The 11,556-nt window shown below is 41.2% G+C and overlaps 1 protein-coding gene across 2 annotated transcripts; it reads left to right on the plus strand.

The window, feature by feature from the left end:
- The first annotated feature begins 870 nt into the window (after positions 1–870).
- On the plus strand, positions 871–10,838 carry TMED2 (transmembrane p24 trafficking protein 2). Of its 2 annotated transcripts, XM_028480289.2 has the most exons (5): positions 871–1,147; positions 2,600–2,792; positions 3,201–3,221; positions 5,819–5,926; positions 9,303–10,838. In XM_028480289.2, exons 1-5 carry the CDS (start codon positions 968–970, stop codon positions 9,425–9,427), a joined length of 627 nt encoding a protein of 208 aa, XP_028336090.1. In that variant the 5' UTR covers positions 871–967; the 3' UTR covers positions 9,428–10,838. The 2 variants fall into 2 exon arrangements, with proteins under 2 accessions (XP_028336090.1, XP_007125212.1); XM_007125150.4 differs by lacking the exon at positions 3,201–3,221 and having other exon boundaries at positions 872–1,147.
- Positions 10,839–11,556: the final 718 nt, after the last annotated feature.

Consider the following 11,556-nt stretch of genomic DNA (forward strand, 5'->3'; position numbering starts at 1 on the left):
ACACACATGCCAGGACTAGTGCCTCATGAGTGACACAGCCTGGTAAATGACGATAACTCAGTAGGCACAAATCTGCCTTGTAAGCACAGAGGAAGGGTCTAGTATTTGGCAGAAGGAGGTCTGGAGAGGACATCTGAGTTGGGTTTTGAGGGATGAGTAGGAGTATGCCAGGAGGCAAAGAGTGGAAAAAAATTGTCTTAGTAGCTGGCAAGAGCTAAAGGGGTGTGAGGTGTCAGCAAGACTTTGGGGAGGTGAGAGACTTGTCATGTTGGAGGATGTAGACAGGTAAAGTTTTTTTTTTTTTGTAGTTGTATTATACACATACAGTAAAATACGGAGCATTACTCTTAAGTATACAGCTTCCTGAGTTTTAAAAAAAGCGTACGTAAACACTCACGTACCCATCATTTAGGTGACGATATAAAACATTTCCAACATCGCAGGAGGTTTCCTCATGCCCCTTCTCAGTCTATACCCGTCCCCATCCTTCCCCAGTCGGTTGTTGCGAGGTGAGGGGAGGCTAACATAAAATCTCAAGTCCTTGGCTTCAGCCCCATTCCTCCTTCCACTCTTATTGCTGCCTCCAAATCTTTCGCCCTCTTTATGGATAATCCTAATAAGGTCGTGCATGGGGCTGAAGAGGTTTCCTGATACTACCGCTTTCTAGTGTGCTCCACGGAAACTTAGGCTGTACGCGAACGGGGACAGGGATACGGATGATTGGTTTCTGGTCCTTCGGAGCCACCGTCCGGGCTCGGGCCGCGCAGAGCCACCTTGTCCCTCGGCGGCCGCCGTGCGTCCGTTACGTGGCAGCTACTGGCGCCCACCAATCCACGGCGCCCGCATCAGCCCCCTCGGGTGGCGCAGCCGGAAGGGGCGGGGCTGAGGTGGCGGCGGCTGAGACGACAGCGGTGGCGGCGGCTCTGGAGGCCGCAGTCCCGGTCCTGGCTTCGGCCCCAGCCCCACCATGGTGACGCTCGCTGAGCTTCTGGTGCTCCTGGCCGCCCTCCTGGCCACGGCCTCGGGCTACTTCGTCAGCATCGACGCGCATGCCGAGGAGTGCTTCTTCGAGCGGGTCACCTCGGGCACCAAGATGGGCCTCATCTTCGAGGTGGCCGAGGGCGGCTTCCTGGACATCGACGTGGAGGTGCGGGCGCGTTGCCCGCGACCGAGGCGGGGTCGCGCGGTCGCACGGGGGTTGTCGGCACCCGGGGCCCGCGGGGGGAGCGGGACACGGAGGCCGCTGTCCGAGTACTGGGAGGGGCCCGAGCCGCCACCCGGCGACCCCCTAACGGCCCCTTTCCCCGCGCCCGCCCGGATTCCAGGCTTCTCGCGGGATACGGAGCCGTTGCGTGGTTGCTTTGGATTCTCAGCTTGAACGGCGGGTTCCCCTTGGAACCTCTCGCCGAGCTTTGTCGACTAGGCGCCGCGTGTCAGCTCCGGGCCCAGGAAGCGCTTCACAGTCACGTTTAGCTGGTGGCAGGTCTCGATCCGGTCATCAGCTGTTTCCCTTCATAGCGCGAATTAAAGTTGGGACGTGGCATGGAAACTTCTGAAAAAGTAAATCGGAAGCTATGGAGGAGTGCTAGGCAGACGTTCGCGTTGTGTTTGCCTTTATTTTTTCACCCGAGTTAACTCGTTCTTACACAAACCTTCGGATACCTCGTTTAGCCATCGTCATGACTAGGAGAGTGGAGTTGGGTCATGCAGTTTAGAAGTGACTGCAGCGTGGTATCTGGAGAAAACGGAAAATTATTTTAGGAAACTAGCAGTCTCTAAAATTTCTCCTGTGTCTTTTTTTAAGCCCAGGGAATGACTCGCCTCTGACTTTTTTTAGGAAACCAGATGTAATTACTATTTAAATTCACCTGTTAGCATGATTAATTGGGTCTAAGGATTTTCCATCTGACAGTGACCATCAACTGAGCGGGACATAAATCGCACAAAACAAGTGAACTCCAGAAATAAGGAGATGACGGCAGGAATGACTGATAAAATTAGCTAAGATCTTACGACATCAACTGTTTCAGTCTGCAAGTTTTACAGGTGGTACGGCCTTCATAAGAGGAGCTGACTTGAGCAAGACCTAACAGTGGGGTAACACACTGGGGTGAGAACATGGGGCTCCCAGTTTCCAACCTAGTCCTTTCCCTTAGGCCTTCAGGCATCTCAGATAAAGCAGATTCCTCTACCGGCAGATCAATCAGGAAAACCTAGACATGTAGCTTGCTCAAAATTCTTAGTTTTAAAGAGATTTCTTTTTTTCTGGTTTTGATGTTAACAGCTACATATTTGCCTGTTTGTTGGTGGTATTGGGCCACTTGAAGACAAGTGTAAGGTGTATTTCTGAGGGGTTTGCGTTTAAGTTGGACAAATAAGATGAATGTAGTCACGTAGACAAATGTAGAGTTGAAAGGTGTTCAGAGAGCCTTGTTTCTTAAGTGGGAGAACTGCAGTCCAAAGAGGTTACTGTCAGTAACTGACTGAAGTGGAGCCAACGGCAGGTTACATTTTCTTAGCGAATGTTCTGTTGCCAGCAGACATCACTTACGATTTTAAATCTTTTGAGCTATCTCACGCATTTCTCTCCTGCTTCCAGATTACAGGGCCTGATAATAAAGGAATTTATAAAGGAGACCGGGAGTCCAGTGGGAAATACACATTTGCTGCTCACATGGATGGAACATATAAGTTTTGTTTTAGCAATAGGATGTCCACCATGACTCCAAAGATAGTGATGTTCACCATTGATATTGGGGAGGCCCCCAAAGGACAAGACATGGAAACAGAAGGTGAGATGAACATTCAGAAGATTGATGTCACATTCTAAGAGTTAATATTAATTCTGTACATTTTATCCACCTGAGTGGAGTGTTTGATCTTATTTTAGGTTCACTGACTGTATTTACGACCAAAAACCTTTTGTGAAATATACTTTTTATTTATCCAAATCTCCTAATTAACAAAAAGAAGTTATTGGAGGTTCATGTTTATATTTTATCTCTTTACAGTTGCCATTACAGGCAGCTTTTTTTAGTCACTTGTGCTCTTGTAAGCATGTAGGTTACATGTGTCTTAGGTTGTTTGTTCTGTTAATTTGCTTATTCTGGTATATACATTTTTAGTTGCTCATTTGTATACATGACTAGTTTAGCTAAACTTTTTGTATGTGTGTGTTTATATCTTACACTTTTCTTCAGGTGGTGGAGATACCTGGGATGGTATGTGGATTGATTTTTGACAGCATCCTGTCTTTCTGCATATTTTTGTTGGCTACTGTCTAATTTCTGCTTTCCTTCTTTCTAATCTCAGTTTGTTAGCATGAGAGTGTTTTTTCTCTTAGTTAAAAAAAAGAACCTACAACTAATTTAGAGTTTTAGAGTGGTTGTTTTTTGGTGGTTTTTATTTGGTTACAGGAGATACAGGTTAGGTCATTTGAAACTTGGTGAGATGTGAAATGCAGTTCTAGGAGCCGTGTCTAGATAAGGTGACAAAAGCTTTGTCAGACATATGTTGCAGTTGGATTAATTTTTATTCCTCAACTGACCAGCAATGAACCCTAAATTGATTCTTCTGGATAAATTGCTTACCAGGAGCCAGCACGTAAGGATTTTTTTTTTTTTTTTTTTGGCACAGTACGTTTCAGGATTTTTGGAAACTAGTAGTAGTAGTAGTAGTAGTAGTAGTAGTAGTAGTAGTAGTTTTAATAGTATTTCATAGTATTAATGTGATATCATTTGCCCTAGATAGTGAGCACTTAGTAGAGTATTTACATAAAGAAGGTGAACTGTTTTTAGGTGTTGAAATCTATAGAATTTAGAGAATCGTACTACTAAGAAATTTCTGTGCTTGCTTTCCAGGGTCATTTGCAGTTCATGACTTGGCTAATTCTCAAGGAGAATTAGGAGTTTTGAAGGGCTTTGACTTTGTTCATTTTCTGGAAATTAGTCATTTCTAAATAGTCAGAAAATGTTGGCTGATGAATGTGAATACTCTTCTTAAATCTTTTAACACGTTATTTAAAATTCTTGCTTTTGCTTGTTAATATCAGTGAATGGCAGCTATAAAATCAAGCTTTCCTCTAAAGCAGTGGTTCTCAGGTTAGGGTGATTTTTGCCCCCCAGGGGACATTTGGCAGTATCTGGAAACTACGGGCCTCTCACTGTTGTGGCCTCTCCCGTTGCGGAGCACAGGCTCCGGACGCGCAGGCTCAGCGGCCATGGCTCACGGGCCTAGCTGCTCCACGGCCTGTGGGATCTTCCCGGACCGGGGCACGAACCCGTGTCCCCTGCATTGGCTCTCAACCACTGCGCCACCAGGGAAGCCCTGGAAACATTTTTGAGTCTCATGGCTGGGTTGGTGGTTGTACAATGCATTGGACAGCTTCCCACCACAAAGTATTATGTGGTCCAGAATGTCCACAGTACTTCTGAGAAACCCTGCTCTGAAGGTTCCACGTAGTGCATGGGCTTCTGACATGAAGCTAGTGAGGGATCATTTGTGATTCCAGCCCAACTACCTTAAAATGGTAGAGGCTCTTGGTTTCTCTTAAGAAATGTAGGATTATCTGTGGCAATTTGGAATTCAAGATGAGGCCCAATCTTGGGCAGTCCTGAAGAAACCCCTCCGATGCAGTCTTCCCTTGTGGTATATTTTTTTCATACCTGTTTGTTCATTGTCATAATACAGCATTACCTAGAAGCATACACTTATTTTTCAGAACTATTAGTTTACCTTGCTAAAGAGAATACCTGCTTTTAAACCTTGCGCGGCTGAGAGCTTGTTTCTTCACTTGCAGTGCCTGCTGTTTCCCACTATAGTGAAATTATTGCTTTGACTGTAATAGAAGAATGTTGAGTTGGTGTGGATTTTCCTCAGAACATCTTCATGTTTTTCTCTGCTCAACTTCATAAAGATTAAAAGTCAGTTTTGATACTACTCCTAAATTAACATTAGAGTTACATGATTTTTTAAGAGTGGATTTTGATTTAGTTTAAATATTGTTATTTATAGGATTATTATTAGGGTTTTGTTTATTTTATGTTTTGTGGCACCCCCTCCTCACCCTCCTCCCGCCAGTCTTTTTTTTTTTCTCCACTATGGTTAGCAGTGAATTTAGTGAACTTCACTTAGGAATTCCTTGGAAGACATTTCTTAGGGTTGTAGTCCTTTACTTAGTAAACGTTGTATAGTATGTTTCCTACTCTGAAAAAGGTTTCTCTACTGGGAATGAACTTTAAAAAATGCTTTGAGAATTAAATTGTCATCAATGGTCCAAAATGATGTCTGAGCCATTTCTTAAAAATAGCTTCTTTCGGGGCTTCCCTGGTGGCACAGTGGTTAAGAATCCGCCTGCCAATGCAGGAGACACGGGTTTGAGCCCTGATCCGGGAAGATCCCACATGCCGCGGAGCAGCTAAGTCCTTGCGCCACAACTACTGAGCCTGTGAGGTAGAGCCCGCGAGCCACAACTACTGAGTCCGTGTGCCACGACTGCTGAGGCCCGCGCACCTAGAGCCCGTGCTCCGCAACAGGAGAGGCCACCACAACGAGAAGCCCGTGCACCGCAACGAAGAGTATCCCCCGCTTGCCGCAACTAGAGAAAGCCCGCGCGCAGCAACAAAGACCCAACGCAGCCAAAAATAAAATAAAATAAAATAAATAAATTAAAAAAAAATAGCTTCTTTTGTATGCCTTCTCTGGAGGATTTTTTGTTGTTGTTGTTGTTTGTTTTTTTGTTGTTTTTTTACTGCTTTATAAGTATTTTTCAGAAAGAGATTGCCAAGTATGTGCTAATCTGTTTCAAATCTTTTTGTAGCTCACCAGAACAAGCTAGAAGAAATGATTAATGAGCTCGCAGTGGCGATGACAGCTGTAAAGCATGAACAGGAATACATGGAAGTTCGGGAGAGAATACACAGAGCAAGTAAGTTAATGCTTTGACTGGGGGCCGTGTCTGGGGGCCATGAATTGGTGATGGTGTATTACCCAAGAGCTTGCTTGTATTTTCCTCATTTGGAAATTTTGCAAACATAAACATACTAAAATATTGACTTAAAAAAACATCTATGCAAAGATAATTTTTGAGTATACATGTTTCTTTGTAGAGCTTTGTACTAGACTAGTTTATTATTGGGACATTCATTCTGAACCAAACATTTAAGAGTTTAAAAAAATGTATGGTCAGCTAGGGAGTAAGCTAATGGTTTTCGTAAAGCAGAAGGGAAAAACACTGTAAAATGGATATTGCATTGTTTTTTTTTAACTTTTTATTTTATATTGGAGTATAGCCGATTAACAAAGTTGTGATAGTGTCAGGTGCACAGCAAAGCGACTCAGACATACATATACATGTATCCATTCTCCCCCAGACTCCCCTCCCATCCAGGCTGCCACATAACATTGAACAGAGTTCCCTGTGGTATTGCATTGGTTTTAAATCACACATCTGAAACTTGTGCCAGTGTGGGCAATGTTATATGCTGAGGCTTAGCTGTTTTTCTAAAACCTAATGTTTAGTCTAGTTAAAATAGAAAGCATTAAACCATGCATAGAGGTACTCACCAGGTGAAGATCAGTTTGGGCTCCCAAGTTCGTAAACTGGGAACTGAGAATGTATTAGTCTTCAAAAACATTGATAATTGGAATCCCGTCTTAGGTTGCAAAAGCCTGTTTTAGCCCAGGATGTGGCATTAATTATGTTGCTTTTGCATTTAAAATTAAGAGGTACCATATTGACCCACAGACCAGATGACCATATTTCAATTAATTAATTTATTTTTGGCTGTGTTGGGTCTTCGTTTCTGTGCGAGGGCTTTCTCTAGTTTCTCTAGTTGCGGGAAGCAGGGGCCGCTCTTCATCGCGGTGCGCGGGCCTCTCACTGTCGCGGCCTCTCTTGTTGTGGAGCACAGGCTCCAGATGCGCAGGCTCAGTAGTTGTGGCTCACGGGCCCAGTTGCTCCGTGGCATGTGGGATCTTCCCAGACCAGGGCTCGAACCTGTGTCCCCTGCATTGGCAGGCAGATTCTCAACCACTGCGCCACCAGGGAAGTCCAGATGACCATATTTTAGATCCAGGTCTGCACCCATTCAGTATCTTCATCCTCCAGGTTGTCCTTGGGGATAGACCTCACTGGGAGCAAGCTGTCTGTAAATGCAAAGTGGCTTATGTCTGGAATCTTTGTTTTGAAGTTGGGGTAGGGAGTGGAGAGAAGAGCTACTCAAATAGATAAGAACAGGTTGAATTTCTTCAAGATGTGATTTCTGTTCTTCCCACCCTCTTAACATCTATTCTTGCTGCTGATGGAAAGGCCTCTTTAAGACCTAGAGCGCAGACTTCACCTCTCCTTGGGAGAATAATGAGTAAATGTAACAGACTGGAGAAGTGCCTCTGTTCTCCCTTTTTTGGGATGGAATGGGGCCTGAGATGGACCAAGGCTTTTATGCATACTCCCTTGCCTCTTCCACCATGATTCCTTCTCCTTGCCTGCGCTCTTGATCTCCTCACCCTCTGGAATCCCTACCTTCTCTCCCTCACCTCTTGGTTATTTTGCTCCCAGGTGGGGGCTAGCCCATTCTGGGGTGAGAAGGGCAGTGAACAACGTGTGAGAACTCAGAGTTTTCACTGCTTCGTAGTTTAACTAGTTCAGGCCAGGTGGCTTTAAGGAAATAGGAGGTTCTTGGGAACACAGCAGCCAGAGGAAGCACCAATCTTCCAGTCTATGGGGACATCCAACCTTATTCTCTAGTCGTTAATTTGAATGGAGATACTCTTGTATTTGTTTCACAAACAAAATAGAATTTTAGACATTCAGTTTAATTTCACAAATCGAATAGTTCCCACAATGTTGTTTGTTATTTGTACATCTTCCTGTAACACTGGCTTCTCAGAGATGGCTATAATGAGACTTTTTTTTACACTACAGTATTGTAATAGCGCTGTGTTGCTTTTAGATCAGGCTAATGTGTGAATGGCATGAGAACAGCATCTTATAAACACACATTTTTCTAGATGGTTACTTTCCTATGTTAGTATGCTTCAGTGTGTTCTATTTAAGCTTAAAGATGCATTTTTCTATAAGTGAAGGGAGCGATAAATACCTCTTTTTATGTGGTTGCTTAATATTTTGAAGTATTTACTCAGCCATTCCCCTTTTAGACAAAAATTTTAAGATGCTAGTCATTCAGTTATGCTAGAAATCGGTTACTAAGTTTGCAGCAGAAATAAACTTCATGCCATGGAATTAGCACTAAAATGTAACTGTTGGTGGTTTTTAGAGTTCTAGTTAATGTTCTTGGGCATGTCTCTGTTTTTACTCTGGGAAAAAAAAACCCACTTTTTTTTCTTGAGTAACTACAAGTTATCTTTCTGGAAACATTTAACTGCTTTTCACTTCTTTTTGAGTGATCATCAGTCCAGTATTTATTGCAATTCTAGTTTATCTTTTTATAAATGGTATACATACATCTAAAAATACGACAGTTATTCATCTGTATTACTGTATTGCTCATTATTATTGTTTTTAGTATTGGCCATTTGCAGAAAAATCAGAAACTACCCAGTGCTTTTAAAAAGTTAAGGAATTTGATCAGGAAATTGAAAGAATGTGATATAAATTGAGTGGAATAAATTAATATAGTCACGGCTGTTCCTTTGATGATCAAATTCTTAGCTTAAAATGGGTAAATCATGAAACTAGTTCAAGTTTGTCTAGTAGTAGCTGCCAGTATTGGTCCATGAAACTGAGAAACCTCACCATCTAGAACAGATGCTAAGTACTGTACATAGTGCTCAGTAAATATTTATTGGATAAATGTTTAAAGAGAAAGACACTTAGACTGACACATTTTGACTTGGTAGGTAGTGCTTTTTGGTTAACTCTGTGATCTTGAAATAATCTCTTGATTTTTTTTTTTTAAGTCAATTTTCTGATTCAGCAAAAAGGATTGTAATGCAGGGACTTTCTAATGTGTTGGATTGGGTTTTAGCCCTAGACTGTGACCTCGGTTGGGTCACTTTTCCTCTCTTTTCTCATGCATAATCATATTGGGCTTGACTGAACTCCATGACTCTTTAAGGTCTCATCTAAATCTAAAGTTCTCTGCTTCTAAGTACGTTAAGTTGCTTGGGGGCAAAAGCCAGAGGTATTTAGAGTACTGTGATTGTTGTGTGAAGTAGTACTCTCACATGGAGTTAAGAATAGGGGATAATTTATGATGCCTATGCTGATTCCTTTTTTTTTTTCTTTCTTTCTTTCTTTTTTTCTTTTTGTAAAATTTTGTTTGTTTGTTTGTCCTCAACAGTCAATGACAACACAAACAGCAGAGTGGTCCTTTGGTCCTTCTTTGAAGCTCTTGTTCTAGTTGCCATGACATTGGGACAGATCTACTACCTGAAGAGATTTTTTGAAGTCCGGAGGGTTGTTTAAAAAGCCTTTTCCTGATGATCTGAAACTCATAATTCACTGTTTACCAAACATCTTGGTCATAATAATGTCATTAGTGTCTATGTTTTTATTTTCTAAACTGTACATTCACAGCCTCTGTTTCTTTGTGATTAATAGATATTGGGGGAAAACACTTTTTTAGGAAAGTTATAGTGAAAATTTGACATGTGATTGGCATGATTTCATATTTCAGTTCTTTCTCCATATACAGGTCCTTCCAGAACTCAAACACTGTAAGTGGAATATAGGTGTATAGTCCTTATTATATCTTCTTTCCTTTTGTTTTCATAGTAAAATGCAGTTTGTTCAGGATAGTACTTTACTGATAGTACTTTACTAAAAATGACTGCATTCTTGGGATCCCTTATCCTGCAGTTCAAGTCATTAAAGGTTCATTTTGTTGTTGAGTCCTTATCAGAAACAACAATCTGAATCTTGACATTTTCTATCCAGCCTAATGGCAGAGCTCTGTGACTAGAGTATGCTACCAGGTTGGTACTTTTATACTTTGTCTATCTTGTTTTTGCTTTAAAGATAAGACTTAAACCAACAACCTTTTTCCCCTTTAAAGTTTTACTTTGAACCTTAGAACTCAATCACCTCCACTTAAAATTGTTGACACAAGCAGCTAAGAACCATTTTTTGGTTTCTGCCTAACCTTGTAAGAAGTCTCTGTTAAAGCCAATTCTCTGGGTGTTGCAGTGAAGGTGGTTCTTTTTCTTTCTATGCTGGCACATCCACTTTCTCTACTCTTGTCACGGAGGAGGTATACATTCACATAATTGGAAAAATCTGGATTTCTGAAGCCCAAGGGTTAAAAGCCTCTTGGATTTCTTTGCAGTGATATACAGCCACTATTTTATTTTTGATCAGTGGCATTTTGGCCACTGTTTAATTAGTGTACTGAGCATTACTGTCAGTACTAGGGTGTTTTTGTTTTTCTTGGGTCTTTCTTTTTTTGGCACATGTGAATTTTGTTTTGTATAAAACGAAATGACTTTCTCTTGGCCTCTGATGATGGGTTTAAAATTAAAGGAGCATCTAGTTTTGGTTTGGGGATGATCCAGGATTATGTTGTGACTGATGTATATTGGTTACTTGTACATTTGTTTTGGATCGTTGCAAGGGGGAAACTACAAGTAACGAGTTTTATATAATTAATTTAAATTTGTTACAGGTTTTCATGTTCAGGATAAACAATTTTTCAACCTTGGGTGAAAATACTTGCAACAGTTTAAGGTGACTGTGTTTTACCTTAGGACAACTGTTGCATGCCAATTTGTGTGCGTGTGTGTGAAAACACTTCAAAATGAGTTGAAAGCTGTAAATTTAAAATTGGTTGTGTATCTAATCTGCCCCAGGTCCAGTAAATAAACAATTCTTTTTAAAAACAGTCTTGGTATTCTGTGTTTTATATATTACCGATTAATTCACATATGTTAAATACCAACTTGCTAATCATATTTGAAATGAGACATGTCATGTTTTCTGAGTAATGATGCCTGTTCTAAATATCTGTTACTTTTTATGTCTGTAAACTTGAGGATAGTAAATAGGAACCCAATTTTAGGTTTCCCTGTGTGATTTCTTTGATGGGTCAGTGTTATTAACATCTTAAGTATTTTTTTCACCTTGGGTGAAAATACTTGCAACAGTTTAAGGTGACTGTGTTTTACCTTAGGACAACTGTTGCATGCCAATTTGTGTGCGTGTGTGTGAAAACACTTCAAAATGAGTTGAAAGCTGTAAATTTAAAATTGGTTGTGTATCTAATCTGCCCCAGGTCCAGTAAATAAACAATTCTTTTTAAAAACAGTCTTGGTATTCTGTGTTTTATATATTACCGATTAATTCACATATGTTAAATACCAACTTGCTAATCATATTTGAAATGAGACATGTCATGTTTTCTGAGTAATGATGCCTGTTCTAAATATCTGTTACTTTTTATGTCTGTAAACTTGAGGATAGTAAATAGGAACCCAATTTTAGGTTTCCCTGTGTGATTTCTTTGATGGGTCAGTGTTATTAACATCTTAAGTATTTTTTTCATTGGAAAAAAAGTTTGAGTTATTTTCACTCAACCACCTGGTTTGTGGATGTGGGAAATA

Source organism: Physeter macrocephalus, chromosome 19 (assembly GCF_002837175.3).
Source record: "Physeter macrocephalus isolate SW-GA chromosome 19, ASM283717v5, whole genome shotgun sequence".
Taxonomy (NCBI): domain Eukaryota; kingdom Metazoa; phylum Chordata; class Mammalia; order Artiodactyla; family Physeteridae; genus Physeter; species Physeter macrocephalus.